The sequence below is a fragment of the Salvia splendens genome, chromosome 2 (genome assembly GCF_004379255.2).
Source record: "Salvia splendens isolate huo1 chromosome 2, SspV2, whole genome shotgun sequence".
NCBI lineage: Eukaryota > Viridiplantae > Streptophyta > Magnoliopsida > Lamiales > Lamiaceae > Salvia > Salvia splendens.
The window spans coordinates 32,333,561-32,353,148 of record NC_056033.1 but is presented as its reverse complement, the minus strand read 5'-3'; the positions used below and the strand labels follow the sequence as shown (position 1 = coordinate 32,353,148).

General features: G+C 35.3%; 1 protein-coding gene across 2 annotated transcripts; it reads right to left on the bottom strand.

Moving 5' to 3' along the window:
• Nucleotides 1–1,829: 1,829 nt before the first annotated feature.
• On the bottom strand, nucleotides 1,830–9,745 carry LOC121792214 (ethylene-insensitive protein 2-like). Of its 2 annotated transcripts, XM_042190074.1 has the most exons (9): nucleotides 9,243–9,745; nucleotides 8,754–8,840; nucleotides 6,994–7,718; nucleotides 6,385–6,471; nucleotides 6,185–6,295; nucleotides 5,891–6,103; nucleotides 5,498–5,680; nucleotides 2,788–5,385; nucleotides 1,830–2,572 (listed from the first exon to the last, which is right to left on the bottom strand). In XM_042190074.1, exons 3-9 carry the CDS (start codon nucleotides 7,240–7,242, stop codon nucleotides 2,174–2,176), a joined length of 3,840 nt encoding a protein of 1,279 aa, XP_042046008.1. In that variant the 5' UTR covers nucleotides 7,243–7,718; nucleotides 8,754–8,840; nucleotides 9,243–9,745; the 3' UTR covers nucleotides 1,830–2,173. The 2 variants fall into 2 exon arrangements, with proteins under 2 accessions (XP_042046008.1, XP_042046009.1); XM_042190075.1 differs by lacking the exon at nucleotides 8,754–8,840.
• Between the last annotated feature and the right edge of the window lie 9,843 nt (nucleotides 9,746–19,588).

Below are 19,588 nucleotides of genomic sequence, written 5' to 3'. Positions count from 1 at the left end.
AACAATAACCAAGGATGTTTGAGACTAACTGTAAGAATATTAAATCTTAGGACCATTTAGGAGTTAAATACTTATGATTCAAAATTTAACCAAGTTTGTAATCAATTACTCCTTATGTTTGCCATTAGTTTGTCACATTTTGACCGACAGGATTTTAAAAAATATAAGGGAAATTGTTAGTAGAAAATGAATCATCTTTTATATTATTAGTTTTATAATAAAATGTGAATGAAATGAGTTGGTGGAATCTGAGGTCCATTATAAAAAATAGTAAAAATTATGTGTGATTTATATTGACGGACGGCCGAAAAGGAGGAAAGTAGTAACAAATGATGACAGACAAACGAAGTATTAAAATTATACTACTAGTAAGACCATCCGCAATGGGCGGACGATGGCACGCCCGATGGCGCGCATCGTCTGCACCATTCATCGTCCGCCCCCACTGTGGGTGTGTGGCATAGGCCGCGGACGATAGTCGCGGCCTATGCTTCGGGCGCGACTTAAACCGCGGACGATGGCACGCGGATGATGGCACGCGGTTTCATTTTTTTATAAATAGCGTTCATTTGTAATATTTCATTTCACACGATTTCATCTTCGAAACTTACATTTACATAATTACTACGAAATGGATTCAAGCCCCAATAGCCCTACGTTTAGCGGAGAGGCGCATTGGCTGGGTACAGAACCCGGCTATTATCGTTCGTTCGGCGACATCGTATGGGTTGTCTGATATGGAGCCGTCGCCGCACCGCCCAACCGCATCGGCCGATCCCGCCCCCGCAGCGACTGGTGCCGCCAAGGGGAAGGCGAAGCGGAACCGGCAGCGGGCGCAGAAGTTGCCGCCTCCCGGTGACTGCGATGAGTACGCCCCCGGCCGTACGAACTACACCGGCGACGAAACTCTCACTTTGGCCCGGTGTTGGGTAGATATATCGGAAGATCCGATATTCGCCAACAACCAGAGACAGACCGCGTACTGGGAGCGCATCGCGGACCTCTACAATTCGGTCAAGCCGCCGACCGCGTACAAGCGCAAGCAATTCCCAACTCCGCGTAGGAAGTTGGGAATTGGCCCGACTTAGTTTTTTTCTTTTTTTAGTTGAATGGTGTAATTTATTTTTTTTATTAAAACTTCGCCGCTTGTTATTTAGTCGTTTTTTTACTCGTTACGTGTTATTTGAAAACAGTTAAATTAATTAAACAAAACAACAAAATGATGATGGGGCGCGCCTTAGGGCGCCCCACTGCAGGTGGAGAATGAGGAGGATAAAAATGCTGACGTGGCGCGCCTTAGGGCGCCCCACTGCTGATGGTCTAATCGTCCTAATATAACTTGAGTCATAATTAAATATTGGATTTATAAAAAAATTACCGAAGAGTCAATAAAAGCAATGCCATAGAATTACCTATGTTTACTAGTACTTGCTATCTTTACTCTTTATTATATTTAGTTTGTATTTAATAATTATAAATAACTCATCAAAACTTTGTGGTCTAGATAGCATTTTTCCAGTCTCAATTGCAATAGTTAGATTCTAACTACTGTTAGTCTACGCTGATACTATATTTATGCTTATATGTAGAAATATTTGTGCTTATGCTAGTGCCTATAAATAGACATGAGATTAGAAGATATAAAACATAAAAAAAAATCCACAAAACAACTCACCCTAAGCTCTCTCTTTTCCTCGCATATAGCACTGTGCATTTATTCATAACCTCGTGAACATGAAGCTGATAAAACCTCTCTAGTATTTGGAATTTAAATACTATACTACAAAATGCGAAGTTGGTTAGTTGGTAGAAAGGTAAGAAATCAGAAGGGTTCAGCAAGCGAGCTGTCTGCCATATAGCTTTGGCGGTTGCTTCATCGTAGGAATAGTTATATACCACACCAGTTTCCAAGTTAAAACTAGTTTCCACTTTCAATAAAAATATACTTCCACCTTTCTTCTTCTAATCCGTTTTGGTTTCCGTTTCCTTCTGCAGATGCGTTGCATCCACCACCACAGTTTTATCCTATGTATACACGACAAAGTACTAAAAGTGCAGTGAAGATTTTAATACACAAGGGAAGGAGAAAGGGGACTCTTCTGACTGACTGACTGCTAGTTTATAGCAGCTCCTCCTGAATCATGCCAACAAGCATTCATCCCAGCCCCTATGACTACAACCCCTGAGGAGATGATAATGGAGATGATATACCAGCTACCTTTCGCAATCCTTGTCCGGCTTCTGCCTTCTCACCAACAGGTTTATTAGACAACCGCCGCTTGTATCTTTTCAGAACAGACGCCAAGTTTTCTTTGCCTTTAGGAAAGGCAACATCGCCCGCTGCAGTGCCTGTTCGCCCCTTGCGGCAAGATATAGCAAGTTCAACATCTTTAACCATGTCTAGAAGCATTGCTGCAGTTGTGAATTTTCCCCGGCCTAATTTTGAAGGGGGTGGCAAACTGCTATTTGAAACAGGCGGGCTTGACTTTTGCTGGTAGCCGTCAGGAAACTGAAGGCAGAAGCAGGGCACCATTGGGGAACGAGGCTTTGAAAAAGCTGGGTCAATAATCCCCTACAGCAGCGAACATACATTTTAGGATCAGAATGAAAAAAAATATGTAGCTGATCCAATATTAGAAATTCTCCTTTATATTTCGGTAAAGCTGACAACAAAATAATGTCTATGGATGTCAACAAAACAAGAAAAGCAACCTTGCTTGTTATCTGTTTATAACAGAATGTCCTCAGGAGCATAATATAGTAAATAGTACAGTAGTAATGTTTTACCTGAAGACGATTTAGTACATAGGTGTATTTTCCCCAAAGCTCAGGTCTGCTTTCCATGAGGGAAAGTTCAAGAATCCTATGGATGCACCAAACCCCGAAGCTTAGAACGAGATCTACCCGCCAAACACATCCATCACCGCAGTTAGGAACTGACATCGACTTTGACCTGTCTGTTTCATCGATCCTCATGACAGTACTAAGCTTTCTGTCAACAGTCCTAGTTTCGGCTTCGTAGAGGATTCTCTCCCTTACAGCTACTCGATCAATAAGGTCCTCATCAGCTCCATCATTCTGTCGGAACAACCACTCAGATCCTTCCAACTTTAGAAGTCTCGAGGTGCAACTTCTAAAAGACTGCAGAAGCTTCGCTTCCATTTCAATAAGTGATGCAGCCTCTGGAGTTTTTGAGGGTGACTTATCAGCCACACCAAATTGTTCATAAGGCTGCTTAGACCACAACGAACCAGCACCTGAACCAGAATTGAATTGCAACGAAAAAGCATCTCTACAAACCTTCGGAGGTGAATATTCGTTAAATCCTAATGCAGTGCCAACCCATGAAGAAGCACTTGAACTCATCGGCTCTCGAGCTGGGCGGCTAATTGAATTATCCCTTTGAGAGCTTTTATCAGAGGAATTTCGATGAGGGATATAGAGCCCTGATATATCTGGCATGCTGTAAAATTTCTTCTCATTGGGCGAGTTATTATTGTAATCCACGGGTTCATGAGCTTTAATGTCCTGAAAAGGTCTCTCAGATTTTAATGAATTGATTCGAGAGACAGCGGGAACATTGTGAAAACCTGGTGGCTTGCGCAACCCATTTTGTGGCTTCTGCCCTGACGGTCGACTATACGAATCTATAGAGTTTGATTTAACTGAGGGTACCGATGTTTGCTTTAATGACTCCAACTGGCTTTTTTGATATTCAGAACCTTTTTCTTTAGGCATTTGACCCAGATATGATGCTATATCATAACCATGAATAGTTGCTGGTTGTTGACCAAGACCATCAGATGATGATGGGATATGCACACTGTGATAGCGCCTCTCACTATTGTCAAGGATGTTGTGGTTGGAAGTCCTCACATATGCATCTATCAGATGCATTTGGTTAGACCACATTGGTGACCCCTGCTGAACCCCAGGAGGTGATGCAATGTTACTTTGTCCGATATGTTGCATGTAAGAATTGAAAAAGCTAGGAGTTCTTAAAAGATCAGGTCCTCTACCACCACCAGGAGAAGGGATATATCCAGTAGATTCTTTACTGATGCTTTCAAGTTTAACTGAAGCCAATGAAGACTTTGAGTCTCCCTTAGAATCAACCCCCAACAAAACATCCAATTTCTTAGCCTTGGCTTCATGTGTAACTTGTCCATGGAAATCAAACAGCTGCCCCCAGAACTCATCAAGTATGCCAGTTAACTGGCGCCTTGCAGCACGGCCTAACCCTGCTATTCTTGACAGACTTCCCGCACCACTTCCCACGTCATCATTTTTTCCACCAACACTTCTGAAAGATCCTGGACCATCTGAGGACAGACCACTCTCAGAAACATCTTTGATCGACTCATGGGGCTTCCATTTATCTGATTCGTAGTCCTTCTCATTCAGGATATCTCCCTCAATTTTCAACGTCTTCTCCACCACGTCTTTTGATTCTGTGCTCAAGTCAACATCAACTGATGATTCACTTTTATCAATCACACCAGATCCAGGGAAGGAAGATTCTGAAATGCTTGCTGGTGCCTCAGGATTACCTGGAGCAGGCTTTGAAAATGTATTATCAGATGTATTCTCCTGAATTGTTGTTAGATTGACCTCAGAATCCAGAAGTGTTTCAGGTAAACTCAGATCTGGAGTTGGAGCCCGTAAGTTCTGATGGCTCCCAGTGAATATCTCAGATGATAATGCAGTTTCCTGCTTTTCCACACACTTTTCCACTCGATGTTGGAGATCACTAACTTCAGTTGGAGCTGTCTCTACAGATGGATCAATGACAGCAACTTTGCTGTCCCACTTCAATGCCTGTGTATCTACACCAGAACTTGCAGACTTCAATGGCGTAATCACCAGCCAAAGTGTCAAACACAAGGAGGCAAGAGCAACTTTCAGAAGAATGATATATGAAATAGGCACACTACTTCCAATGTTCCACCTTAAACTAACAACCCAATCACTACTTCCAAATACCAGTTCAATGACAAACACAATCTTCAACCCCAGCATGCCAATGAAGGAGACAAGAGCAAAGAATTCCACCGGAAGAGAATTTTTGTGGACTCCCATAATCGATCGGGAAGAAGCAACTCGAAATAAAGGGATGACAGAAGATGGAAGCAGAAGAGCAACCACAACCTGTGCAAAGATCAGGAGTTGAAATATACCTTCAGCTCCTGAATTCCAAACACAAAAAAGAGCTGGAATTATGGCAATTATTCTGATAGTGGCTCGGTGAAGCCAATCCGGAATCTCCAATCTGAAGAAATCAGGGGTAGTCACTTGCCTTCCAAGACACCAAGATACAGCTACAAGTTGATTGGAGACAAACATGATGAATATTAAAGCAACTGAAGCTAACATACTTCGAAATCCCTGCATCATCATCCAAAAAATTTAATACTAAATGAAATACAGTAGAAACAGCAAAAACTTGCATTAAATGGTATAGTGCACAAGACAAAACTTAGTGATTCCTGCTACCAACCTGGTCGAGTAATGATAATGCATCCTGTGAAGTGAGTGAAATTATTCCACTACTATAAAACACACTAGCAGCTGAGTTCACTAGCATGGAGTTCACCAGGAAAATTCCACTGAAGATGCACAAAGTGGCAAAAAAATGGTCATAACATAATGCCTCTTTAGAAACATCTATTTGCCCCTCAACCTGCAAAAAGAAGTTAAGCATAGTCAACATAGTTAAAAATTCATTAGATAAAACTACCAGGAAATCACAGAACCGGGAATACAAAACACTGTACACGGATGATAGTCTAGAGCTGCAAAAGCATTGTATGAGAGAGCCCCCCAATACTCTCAAAGCACACATTTGCAAGTTGCAACAAAAAAGCTACCATATGAGTGATAGATTTCAAACCTGTACAATAGAAGAATGGAGGTATAGGTTGTGGGGCATGATATTTGCTCCAACGATGCTCATGAGTGTGTACACATTTTCTCCAGTCAGCTTATTAAGAATCCCATCCATGGAGAGCGAGGTTTCTGATTGAGTTACAAAAACTCCCGAGCCAAAAGATGCTAATACAAAGCATGCCAAACATATGGATAAGATCTTTGCCCTGGGATTTCCCTGGAAAATAGTTGCATGGTAACTAAAATATTGCAAGAATCCGATAAACAAACTGTAGCACAATGAAGCATAGAAACTTACAAGGAAGCTAGCAAGAAACGGAAACAGAATGGCATCAAAGCCAGTCAAGAAAACACAATTAAATAGGTCAATTCCAAGGACAGCATTAAGGCCATAAGCAGTACCCAGGATCTACCAGAATAAACATTTGTACAGTTAGAAAGAGAGAATGTTACATAAAATAGCGAAAGCCAATGTAACATCTGATGGAATAAAATTACCATTGTGAGATCTAACACGATCATAGAGAGCTCTGCTTGAATTCCTAAAAGTATGCATGTGAAATCATTGTATTCCTCGCTGCAAATCTACGATATCATCAACAACCGTAAGTTCACATTCTTTTTGGGGTTTAAAAAGCATAAGGAATTCTATATAGAGCGGAGAAGGGGCAGTTGAAGATTTTAATTCGGACAGTAAGGCAATCCTAGATAAATAATTGTCAATCTATTCAAGGTCGCCAACTAGACATATGGAATGTGAACAACTTTCAGGTAAGTAGAGTTATCATGAATGATAATTGTTGTCTTGAAATTTGATAAGAGAAAAATAATTATGCAGGATGGTTAACCTCAGAGATTGAAACACAGTTTTTTGGAAGCTAGCTAGTTAAAGTTTAAGGCTATTTGAGAATGTTCAAGCAGATAACCTTAATACTAACCAGTCCATCTCCCTGATAATATGGTGCTTGCAAGAGATCAAATTTGAATACACCCTAAATGACTTCGCATTTAATCTATTTTCTCAGATTTCAGATATAATTTAAAATAATGTTACAGGGAGAACTTATCCACCTAATGAGAAGCAAAATATTGAAAACAAAAACCCACCTGTGCAAGATTCTTTCCAGTGGCAATTGCTATGCGTGCAGAGAGGTACTGACATAAAATAGCGGCACAGTTTACTAAAAGCACCAGTAAGGATAAGTCAAAACCAATCCGAGCACCTCCCTCAATAGATGCTGCCCATTTCCCTGGGTCTACATAGCTGACAGCAATCCAAAGCACCGGTCCAATAGCAGCAAGCACCCGCCCTCTAGAACTTGGCTGATAATCAGTTATCAGCGTCTCATATTCCATTTTTTCCCTTTTTCTAGATTTAAAAGACGAACTGCATTATCCTCAAGGGTTTCAAGCAGCAGGTAGGTCAAAACCAAGGTTGACTTTCACCTTGAGATGAGCAGACTATGAGGTTAATCAGGAAATCCTTTGACCACTTGAAAGAAAATAAACAATATAACTTCAAAGAGTTCACAACTTAGCATGTGTAATGTTCCTCTCAATTTCACTGTTGTTTGGTTAGTGATTGCGGATTAACAAAAACCTTGACACCACTAAAAGTCCAACTAAAACCATCTGCATGCCGGCACTTGTTAGAGCCTATATCAAAGAGTTGACCTATTTTCTCATCTAAGTGATCACGGGATAACTTTTAATTGAACGAACTCTGCTCAGTTGTACCACAGTGAATGAATTTTGATTTTTATCTCAAAAAATGTCCGCAGCCGAGTTAGATATGAATTGCTGAAACTTCACCGGGCTGCACTTTGTTGTTCCTGATACCCAAAACAATAAAACATTTGTAAATAAATGAACATGTGACATCCAGTCTGGGAACAATCTTAATAATTTTAGTATTTTAACATGTTCAGGTGATATAAAAAAGAAAAATACTGATCAGTTATAGCAATGTGGAACTTTTAACATTTGATGTCATTCAAAGAACAAGTAACTAAGCATAATAAATAAAGCAGGCTATGTAAAGTGGCCAAAGCTTTCATATTGATCTCAGTATTGGTGTCCATATAGATTTCTCAGCTTTTACACATGGTTTAAGAAATCAAATTTTAACCCAACGATGCTATAAGGTCACCTACCAAATACGGAGTATTACTATACACTCATTCAAAAAAATTCTGGAACATATAAAATCACCATCAATATAATTCGTTTCCATTATTAATAGAACAACAGGACACATTAGACTGCAATCCATAAGTCAACATTAAAAATATTTATGGAAGTCACGAATCTAAGCCTCCCAACTAAAGTAAAACAAAAATCAAATTAGACATCTCCATCAAATGTCCATTTTAAATTCTAAGCCATGCCAATAATGAAAAATAAAATCCCAAAATGGAAACTAACATCTTTAACGAAAGCTGATGAAGTAAAGAAGATGAAATTCAACAACTGGTAAATAGCACCACATTTAAGAGTAACAGATCTCTCCCTTGACGACTAATACCACTAGAGAATCGCATAGAAGACAGAAGCCCCAAAACCTAATTCAACTAAGAAACTCTCTGAACCTAAAACCATGAGCCGAAATCTTGCATTCAGTCAAAGTGAGAAACAATCACGATTCACAACAATCATGCAGATAAATTCACTGCAGCGAAGAATGGATCTGGACCTGATTAGCAAATAAATACGCACAAAATAGGCTGTGAATCCGTAAACATAACGAAGACAAACAGGTAGCACGCTTATTACATGCAATTAAAGGCATAGTTATGACAGATATTGGAGCAAGCGAGCACAGATATTTAGGGTTTTTTCATATGTTCCAAATAATTACTAGTATTTACCTTTATCGCGAAGAGCTTTGGTCGTACGTGCTCAGAGTATAGATCAGAGAGCTTGAAGAAAGCCACGCGTGTTTATTGACATATTTACTGAATGGAGAGGAGAAGGAAACTATAGATACAAATATAGATACAGAAAGAGAGAGAGATATCTATACTAATCTAAAGTGACAGTTTAATGAAAAGACTTATTTGCCCTTTTTGGCGGGAAATTTTAAAGCTATTTTGTTTGCCCTTTTGGTCATTTTGAGAAAAAATGCAACCCTATAGAGCAATAGTGACTTCTCAAGTAGTCCAACCAAATGCAAACTTCTTGAAGAAGATTTGAAACAATTTTAAATAGATGGACTAGAATCTGCATTTTGTAGACTAATTTATTATATAAACTTAATAGTTTAATGAGAAGACAAATATTATTGAATAAAAATTGGTCCAATGAAATTGAGGAAAAATAGCTTTTCCAAGAAGTTCAACATATTTATATAGACTCACCATTAATTGAATCTGCATTTTTGTGGACTGATTTTCTAATTTTTGATGGCAGCATAGCAGGTGCTTGGAATCCGGCGACAGCTCCGACTAAAGGGAGGCAGGCTGAGGGAGATGAGGCAGCGGCGGCTGGCCGAGAAAACGTGGATTCGGTGCGAGAGAGATGGAAGGAAAGTTGAGAAGACGAAAAAGAAGAGGAAGAAGAGGGAGAAGTGTGGCAGCGGAGGATTCATTCAAAGATCCGATCTTTACCCGTCGGAGAACAAGAAAAAGGAGAGGAAAGAGAAATCCGGCGAGGAAGCGTGGTGGCGCGGCGAGGCAGCACGGAGGAGTGGCGAGGAAGTAGCGGTGGAGCGGTGGAGGAGTGACGCGACAGGGAGGAAGTAGCGGCGGCGAGGCAGGTTGGTGGGCGTGGCGGCGGCGAGGCAGGTTGCCGCCGATTGAGAGGGGGAAAAGAGGGTGAGGCGGAGAGGGGGCAGGGAGGGAGAGAGATGCTGGTGGTTTTGTATCATGTAGGGTTTGTAGGGATTATTATTTTATATAGGAGTAGATATTACTTAGGTTTAATTTGACTATTTATAGAATTTTAATATTGTAAAATTTTAAAATAATTTTTTATAATTAAGTAATTATATTTATATATTAATTTCCTTTTATTTATATAAAAGTTGGAATTATGCTAGAGAGGTTAATTTGTCTTCTATTTTGATTAAAACTAAATTTTATTCATTATTGCAATCTTTTTCCTCCGAATTACTTTACAAGCTAAACGACAACACAAATATGTAATCTTTTCAATTTTCATCCTACGTTTACTCGATTAAAATATTTAAAATATTTTAATTAGTCTTCAATTTAATATTTTAATTAGGCTCCAATTAATTAAATATACTACTAAGTTTATATAATAAATTATGGAATTTGATGAAATTGTAAATATTTTAAATGAATCTAAACTTATAGAGTTCATATATATTCTTAAGAATAAAGTACTGAACTGTGACTATTTGGTAATCAAAAATTTCTATCTTCGCTTCTCAAATAAGTTTTAAACTTCTATGATCTAATTTATTCATATGTCTAAATTACTTTCACTTATTATTTAGTTTGATTAAATGTTTTTAAAAATTGTTGATTAGTACTATAATTTATTGACATGAATTTATTGTAAGTTTTATTATGCTTAAAAAATTTAAAACAATAATACTTATAAAATAATAAATTATACGATACATTAAAAGATTGATAAAAGCATGATAAAAAATTACATAACTAAAATGTTTGTATTAAATATGATACTACTAACCAAGTTTAGGTATCAAAACTAATAGTACTAGGAATCATTTTTTTTATAAAGAATGTGTAATGATATTTTTAAAATGTTTACCATTTGTATTTGTTATAATTGAGTGGATTTTGATTTATTTTTACATAATGTTTTTTATGACTTTGAGTTATATTTCCTTTTTTATGCTTTTCAACTATTATGTTTATGAAAATGATCATGTATGGAATTTAATTTTGATGAAAGTCTATTATGTTTATGAAAATGATCATGTATGGAATTTAATTTTGATGAAAGTGAATTTAGAAGGAACATCTTTTTTAATACACCAACTATCCCAAATAAGTAAATTTGGTTTGTAACATTTCATAATATCTTTTAATGTCCATCAACTATAAGTTAATATCAATTCAACTACTTTTTGGCTATTTCCAATATATTCATGACCAAAGTACCCTTAAGGCAATTAAGGGCAATTCAATCTATTTATTCATCCACTTTTTTCTTTCTTATAATTTATTTGGGATTAAGATTAATAGATCTTATACTATTATTACTAATAGTATAATAGTATTATACTATTATTACTAATAGTATAAGATCTATTAAGTTTAATAGATCACTTCATCAGTTACATTTATGTAAATATGTCTAAAGTACATTTCTATTTTTTTATATCTTTACATTGCTTCTTTGAATTCTTATTTTCTATATATTTACTATATTTTGAATTCATTATGTGAAACTCTTATGTCCCGTGCATAGCTCGGGTGTAAATACTAGTATAGATAAAGAAGAAAGAGCGTGAGCTGGGAGAGTGTAGATAGATAAAGAAGACAACATTTATTTTATACTCCATAAATTAATTGAAGTGCTGGGTGGGTGGGAATGAGAGATGGAGATATTAATTTTCACTACATTTTTATAATTTAATACTATATCAATTTATTTTTATTTCAAGTTAAGCATATGTATTTGGCATCAAATTTTTTATATTACTATGTTGTTAATTTATGCGTTTAAGTGAGAAACGAATAAAATGAAAAGTGATACTGTATTTTCTTTTGAAGAAACAAATGGATGTTCATGCATTGAAAAAAATTAAAAATCTTTTGGGAAAATGTAGAAAATGGTGGAGTCGGTGACTCCAATAAAAAGGTTGTTTTTTTAAAAAAAATTATTATTCAAAAAGTTAGTGTAAAAGTAGAAAGTGAAACAATCGGTTGTTTCTCCTATTTCATTTATGACACCTGACTCTACATGGAAATTATTAGTGACTACTTTAGTTGTGTTGTTTTTTCCTTATTTTTGGCCTATTGATAATCTTTTAAATTCAACCTAATCTTATATTATAGATTTCTTTTGTTTTGTACTTAGTCCGTATTTAAATTTTCCAATTTATTCAATTCTATTTCTATTAAGAATTTCGAATTTCAGTGGATGCTTGTTGATCTGGAAGTTTCAAGGTGTGAGTCTATTGAATGAATATAATTACGCCATGTAACGCATAAATAGTTTTTTGTTATAAGTTTGCGAATTTTAACGTAGAATATCTCAAAGTACAAATATATAAGTGATTTATATTTAATGTGTTATATTTCTTTGTTCTAATAGTATTAATGATAAAATTAATGCTATTTCTGTTCATATAAAATAACTATAATTTTATTTTTTTCCATTTTAATATGTTGATTAAAATTAGTCTCTATTATTTATGTTAAGTTTTACTTTCTAATAAAATGTGTCCATTTTCATTAATAATATTTTAATACTACTTTTTTTTCTATTTCTTTATCTAGGAGATTGATCATGAAACTCTTCTAAAAGTCAATATATAGATCTATTTGAGTTGGCAAATACGCTGATATCAATTGTGATTATAGAAAATGAATTTTAATTTTGTTGATTCATGAATATTAATTAGTTTCTAATTATTGGTACATTTTGTAATGTCAATAGGAGTACCTATCAACGAATTGATATGATTTCAGATTTTAAAATTCTCATTAGAATCATTTCCAACTTTTATTAAAATATGTGGTGTCTATTGTCAAAGTTACATTTAATCTATGATTCAAACAAAAATAAATTCATTTATTGTTTGGTTTATGTCAAATCAATATACAAGTTGTGGACAGCACATTTTTTTTTTCATTCACAATAACTACTAGTATTAGCTAGTTAATTTACTATCACTATTGTTTTTTTTAGATTTCAAATTATCTGTTAAAATTAATCTTTATTTATTTTTGATAAGTTTATTTTTCTAATGAGATTCCGTTTTTCACTAATAATATTTTTAACAATTTTCTTATCTCTTACTCTCTTTGTCCCCTATTAATTGTCCATTTTCACTTTTTTACTATAAATGATAATTAAGTTTTACATTCCACACTAACTCATTCCACTCACATTTTATTATATAATATATAAAAGTGTGACTCATATTCCATTAACTTTTTCAACCAATTTTCCTTTATATTTTTAAAAATTCATGCCGAAACCAAAGTAGACAATTAATGGTATTCGAATTTTATAAATATACAATATTAAAACTTTCTTAGACTTTAATGTAAAATCAATAGATGGATAGATGGACTTTTGCACCTTTTTTTTACTTTTTTTGTCAAAAATATTCAACGAAACTTATACTTCAATATAAGTTAATGCATTTTGAAATATAAATCATCGATTGAAAATTCGTCCATTTCTTCTCCAAAAGTTTCAATTTTAATACCGTTAAAGCTTTAATGTTTTCTTCAACTTATTGATATTAGAATTGGGTAATAAAAATGATCTTTATAGACTAGACAAAGTTAAATTAAAAAAAAATTAAAAGTTCTTTAGGTTTCATGAAATAGGGATAGTATGATATCCAAGATAAAAGTAAAAGGACTTAATATAATGAAAAAATTGTACAAAGAACTAATAAAAATTATGATAGAAGTATAAGGACATAAGAATGTGTTTTGCATGTGTAAATATGTATGTCATGATGCAATCTAGGCGATTGGTTATCCTAATTTAATGCCTTTAATGTTATATTCCCTACATACAACTATTGTTTATTAGAGGTGAAATCTAGTGAGAATTGAAATTTACATGCTAAATGAGATGGGTACACAGTCCAAAACACACATACACAAACAAAGGCAAGATGTGAAAAATAGGAGTATGACTTACAAAAGACCATATTCCATTAATGTGACTGTTCATTAATCATGTGTTAGTACAATAATTAGTTCATTTCAAGTTCATAATACTATGTTACTTTACTAATCATGTGTTGTTAATTTGCTATATTGAGTAGCTTGATAAACTCTCAACTATTACCAAAACTCTCTCTACTAAAAACTTCAATTATATATAGGATAAATAAATTACTTGAAATATTTGGGAAAGAAATTTAGTCAATCAAGAATTCAACAAAAACATATTGTTTCGAATTCAGTAGAAATCAACAGTTAGTTCAAATTGTTAAGCACTACAGTTATAAGAGAAGAATAAAGCTTGGTTCACTAATGTAAACATTAACCATCTCATAATTGTCCCTTTTAAAATAAGCTTGTTCGAACAAACAAACAAAAAATACTTGGCCGAGTTTAATTACCACTCATTCAGCTCAATTTTTCATATTAATTGGAAAACAAATCAGCTCTGAAACATTTTATAATATATTAAATAATCACCATACTTTGAAGGGTACTTAATTTATATGTTTAGGTGATGGAAAGAAATAGAAATAAATCTCAATGGAGTCAATTATTTTATTGATATGGCAAGAGTGTTGACATTCGTAACATTGAAGAAGCAAACACCTTTTTCTAAGTAGTGCGGTACCAATATAATCTTGAAACGTGTAATGAATTTAGGATTTGACCCTTTTGTTAAGCAAACTTCATTTCTTTTGTTAATCTTTTTGACTTCTTGGTTATCTAAAAAATATGTGTGATGTGTCATTTCTAGTGCTGATAATTGATTATATAAGAAATATTCCCTATACATTGATAATAATATTGGGTACGATCACATTTATTACGTTCAGTATTATAACAACTTGATATTCTGTTAGATACTATGATTTATATATGAGTCAAATAACGTTCTGTTATTAGTTCGGTTTGTTAATTCTACTAACTAATTATATCCTAAATCAAGCATAAACTAATTCTTTGTTACCATGCACATTCGATTTACTCGATTACATTCGAGAGAAAAAAAACTACGTACGAGTAAGATTTTTTTTAAAGAAAAGTAATATATGGTGGAGTATATATTTAAACGTCTAATGTAATTAATAAAAATCTATTAAGTCTAAAATAATTTGCTAATCAAATGATTTTTTTTCCATTGATAAAAACAAGTTAAATTAATGATATTGATTGATGAAATCAGGTCGAATGTGATTGTTTAAAAAGGTTAAACTAAGTTGCATTGACCTATCCGTAAGAAATCACGAAATTAATGAAATTGATTGTGTTACACAATAATGATATTTTCTATATTTAATTACGAAAAAGGGAAATCCTTTGACTTTGAGAAACATAAAATGAAATAAAAGTAAAATTAAAGTAATGTAGATCAATTTAATAAAATTATAATGTTGACTTTGCACAACAACTTCCCATTACAACCAAAACTATTATTAATGGGTGAATGCAGATAAGTGAAAAAATAAAGCATGCATGGACTCTTCTTCGTTTCATTCATTCTTCCATCAACATGTGAGTTTTTTCACATGTTGAGTCCGGAATGTCGTGAAAACATAGTCTAATATGTATGATTTTTAATCTTGACCGTCATTTTTTCCTCATCCAATGAATAAAATATGTAGAGTTCTAGGTTCTACACTTAAGAATGGTTCTATCTTTAACGCAACCCTATATATATATAGAGAGAGTTGTGATCAATGTCGAACCAATTTTAAAGACCGAACTAGAGACCAAATCTGGGCCATTAGATCTAGTTTTTTTGATGAGATGTGCTGTTGTGTAAATTTTTCGGTCTTCATTACAAGCCCATTTTACTTCATTGTATAGATTTATTACTTCATTCCGTACGTAATACCTTGAAACTACAACATGTTTTTACTTTCTTCCAGTAGGTTTTGAAATGATTCAACATATGTTTCATTTGAATTCATTGACCTGAGTTTTTACTTTATTTACATTAAAAAATGCAATTTATTCAAGTGCGTTTATTACTTCATTCAGAAACGTTATTACTTCATTGGATAAGGTTTTTACTTCATTCCAGTAGGACTTCACATACTTCATTCCAATAATTTATTGCATCATTCCATGTGTTTATTACATCATGTCAGCGTTGTGGCGGTGGTGATAGATATTGTAGAGAGAAAGAACGACACGCAACGGCGAAACCGCATTTACGTACTGGAATGAAGTAAAAATCCTACTGGAATGAAGTAAAAACCTACTGGAATGAAGTAAAATCTTTGTAACATGTTTGTATGACTTATTTACCTTCGGATGAATTAAAATAGGCTCGTGATGAAGGTGAAAATAAATTATAAATTTGTGCCTCTCATCCATAAAAAACTAGATAAAAAAACCCTAATTTGGTATGGTTCGGTGGTTCGATCTTTAAGAGTGGATTTGTGAATAATGGGACTATATATATATATATATATATATATATATATATATATATATATATATATATGGTTGTATTATATACCAAACTAGTTTTAAACATTAAACGCTAAACACATCATTATATAATAATGCGGAGTTCATTACAACTTTATTTGTAGTTCATTATAGGGATTCTGAGATTTAAAAACAATGACATCATCATGCATAATTTAGAAATCTGAAGTTTATTATATGTTTGTTATTAGTTCATTATAATGAACTCCATGTTATCATGTAATGATGTTGTTCGGCGTTTAAGGTTTAAGAGTGATTCGATATTGATCACAATCCTATATATATATATAAAATATGAAAAGATTATATATATCTACGACAAAATAAGTAAACTACGGAGTATAAGAGAATAATCAATACATATACTATTTGTACAATATTTCAAATTAAAATTGGCAATATTTAAAATAATCAGTGTCTCTGATTTATTAATAACTTTTTGCCTATGATCAATTTATACAAGTGAATATGGTTTGACTCGAGGGTTTGTATTTAGAGCATCCACAATAGCGCCTAGCGCACCGCCTAGCGCGATTTTTTTTTGAAACACTATATATACGCGCTTTGCACGTCATTTTCATTCGCACAACTTGTTTTAACGAGTACTCTCTCTATCTTAATTTATGTACAAGATCAACACCTAGAAATGAGTAACGCCGGTGGTAGTAGTGGTGGGGATGCTGAGGAGTACGAGTGTTTAATGAACGAAGCGCTAGAGGCCTATACGAACCGTGAGATTGATCAATGGATGCAGAGGGCCTTGCAGCCGGCGGTACCTCGACCTCGCCCAGTGGTACACCGCCGAGCGGTGATTGATCGTGATCACGTAGCTGCACATCAGCGCCTATACGAAGACTACTTCGCACAGGAGCCGCGGTTCAACGCCAACCTTTTCAGGCGCCGTTTTAGGATGAGCAGGTCCCTGTTTATGCGTATTGTTAACGATTTGGAGCAACGATATCTGTATTTCCGCTTCAGGCACGATGCGTCTGGCAGACCCGGCCACACACCTATTCAAAAGTGCACTGCGGCAATCCGGCAATTGGCCTACGGAGGCGCGGCAGACATGTGGGACGAGTACCTCCACATCGGTGAGACGACTGCCCTGGAATGTATGAAGTATTTATGTCATGGCGTGATTGAAGTATTCAATGATCAGTACCTTCGAAGCCCTACCCCCGAAGACTGCCAGGATCTGATGCAGATGCACGGGGAGAAGCATGGGTTCCCGGGAATGTTAGGCAGCATAGATTGTATGCATTGGGAGTGGAAGAACTGTCTCGCTTCCTGGAAGGGGTTCTACACGACCGGCTACAAGGGAAAGAATCCCACGATGATCCTCGAGGCCGTAGCTGATTACTGGCTGTGGATTTGGCATGCGTATTTTGGGATAGCCGGTTCGAACAACGACCTCAACGTCCTCAACTCGTCGCCACTTTTCAACGAGCAGTGTCAGGGTGTCGGTCCGGCCATCAGTTTTGTCGCCAACGGCAACCGGCATGATATGGGCTACTACTTGGCGGATGGGATATACCCTAGGTGACCCGTCTTTGTGAAGACGATCCGATGCGCATCAGATGAGAGGAAGACCTACTTTGCGGCACGGCAGGAGTCGGCGCGCAAGGACGTGGAGCGCGCATTTGGTGTGCTTCAGTCTCGATGGCGGCAGTTAAGGGGCCAACGCGTTTGTGGCATGTCGACTGCATTGCAGATATAATGTACGCATGTATTATCATGCACAACATGATTGTCGAAGATGAAGGTGTACAACTGACTGATTGGGCCAACGATGATAATGAAGCCGGTCCAAGCCACGGCGTGGCCGCCCCCAACGTACGGAGTGGGGTACCTCACGATGAAGACGACCGTCTCCAAGCACATGCCGACATGCGCCAAACGGATGCTCATATTCGACTCCAAAAGGATTTAATTGAAGAGTTATGGGCGCGGAGGACTGTACGGCAGTAGTTTTTTTGTTAATTATATAATATTTTTTAATTAATGTACTTTTTAAATTTTAATAATATTATTGAATTTTCTCGTATATGTCTCGGAAATTAAATTGCGTATTTTGTGTGATTGTTAATTATTTGTTTTATATAATTTTGAGTGATGTGGCTATTGGTGTGGTTGGACTATTTATGATGTGGCTAGGCTATGGCTGGGCTATTTATGATGTGGCAAGAGGATTTTTAGTATTAATGATGTGGCAGGAGGAGTTTGTGTCTAGGCTATGGCTGGACTATTGCTATTGTGGAGGCTCTTATTGGCCCAAAATCCACTGAAACTAAATCACTTGGAGAATGTTTAACAGTCGAAGTTCGTATTCAATTTTGGTAATCCAATTATAGAACTTCCACTCAAATAAATGCAACTGGTCCCTCATATAGTACTTTAGAGTTTTGATAATGACTTTAACGTCAAATCAATGACTTGGGATAATCCAAACAATATTCTCAATTTGCTATAGTACTAATCAATTATTCGAATAGGTCCATAACATTTTCAATTTTATCACTTACGTAAAAAAGATTGAAAATATTAGCAAATTGTCTCTGAATTTTGATATAAAATTTATATAAAATCACTGAAAACCCAAAGTATATATCACTGAAACCAAAAGTATATATTGTTCTCACTCTCCACAAAATTCGAACATCCATTTTGAAAGAATGACAAGATTTATTACTTAATTTTGGTGTATGTGTAAGTAATGCAAAGATAAAACATTTTATTATATTATTCTAAAGCAGCTGCAATTATTCTAAGTTGGGCACATGGTTGGATCAGCATATAGGTTATTCATTGAATCAAAGCAAATGTTTCATAACAAATATTTTATGTCTTAGCAATTGTATATGATTTTTGTAAGAGGACTAATTAATATCAGCTCTGATTCACAAATACATTGCACTTAGCATATTGGTGCAGCAGACGTGACTAAGCAATGTAGCCGGTCCCCACTGATTGAAGATTAATAATTTCCTAATTTCTTCTTTCTGTTTTGATTGAATTGAAGCTAATGAATTTTGTGGGAAGTGAAAACCACCATATGACTGCACCAAGAATCTAGTTCCTATTATTATTAGTTAACTAGATTGTGATATTTGGGGTTTCGTAACACATCATTTAATTATGGTACCACTTTGATTCGTGTTGGGGCAGTCGGTTCATTGCATCTCATCTTCTAAATATACGTGATATCTTTATCATTTTTTAAAGTCATCCATAACCTTAACTATTACTACTACTTCATGATTCAAGCGGATTGCCCGGGCCTATTTCTGGACTAGTGCTTTTATCTTATCTCCAACAATAATTTAAAGATCAAATCAAATTTCAATTTAGCTTAGTTGAGCCTAAGTTTTGCTAACTGTAGCCCAGTCTGATAGTAA

Bases quoted from the DNA above. Each gene is read 5' to 3' on its own strand.
- LOC121792214 (XM_042190074.1), bottom strand. From the start codon at position 7,242: ATGGAATATGAGACGCTGATAACTGATTATCAGCCAAGTTCTAGAGGG. The intron at 6,104-6,184 runs GTAAGTTTCTAT...ACTATTTTCCAG, and splicing joins CGTTTCTTGCTAGCTTCCTT to GGAAATCCCAGGGCAAAGAT. The intron at 5,386-5,497 runs GTTGGTAGCAGG...ATGATGATGCAG, and splicing joins CATTATCATTACTCGACCAG to GGATTTCGAAGTATGTTAGC.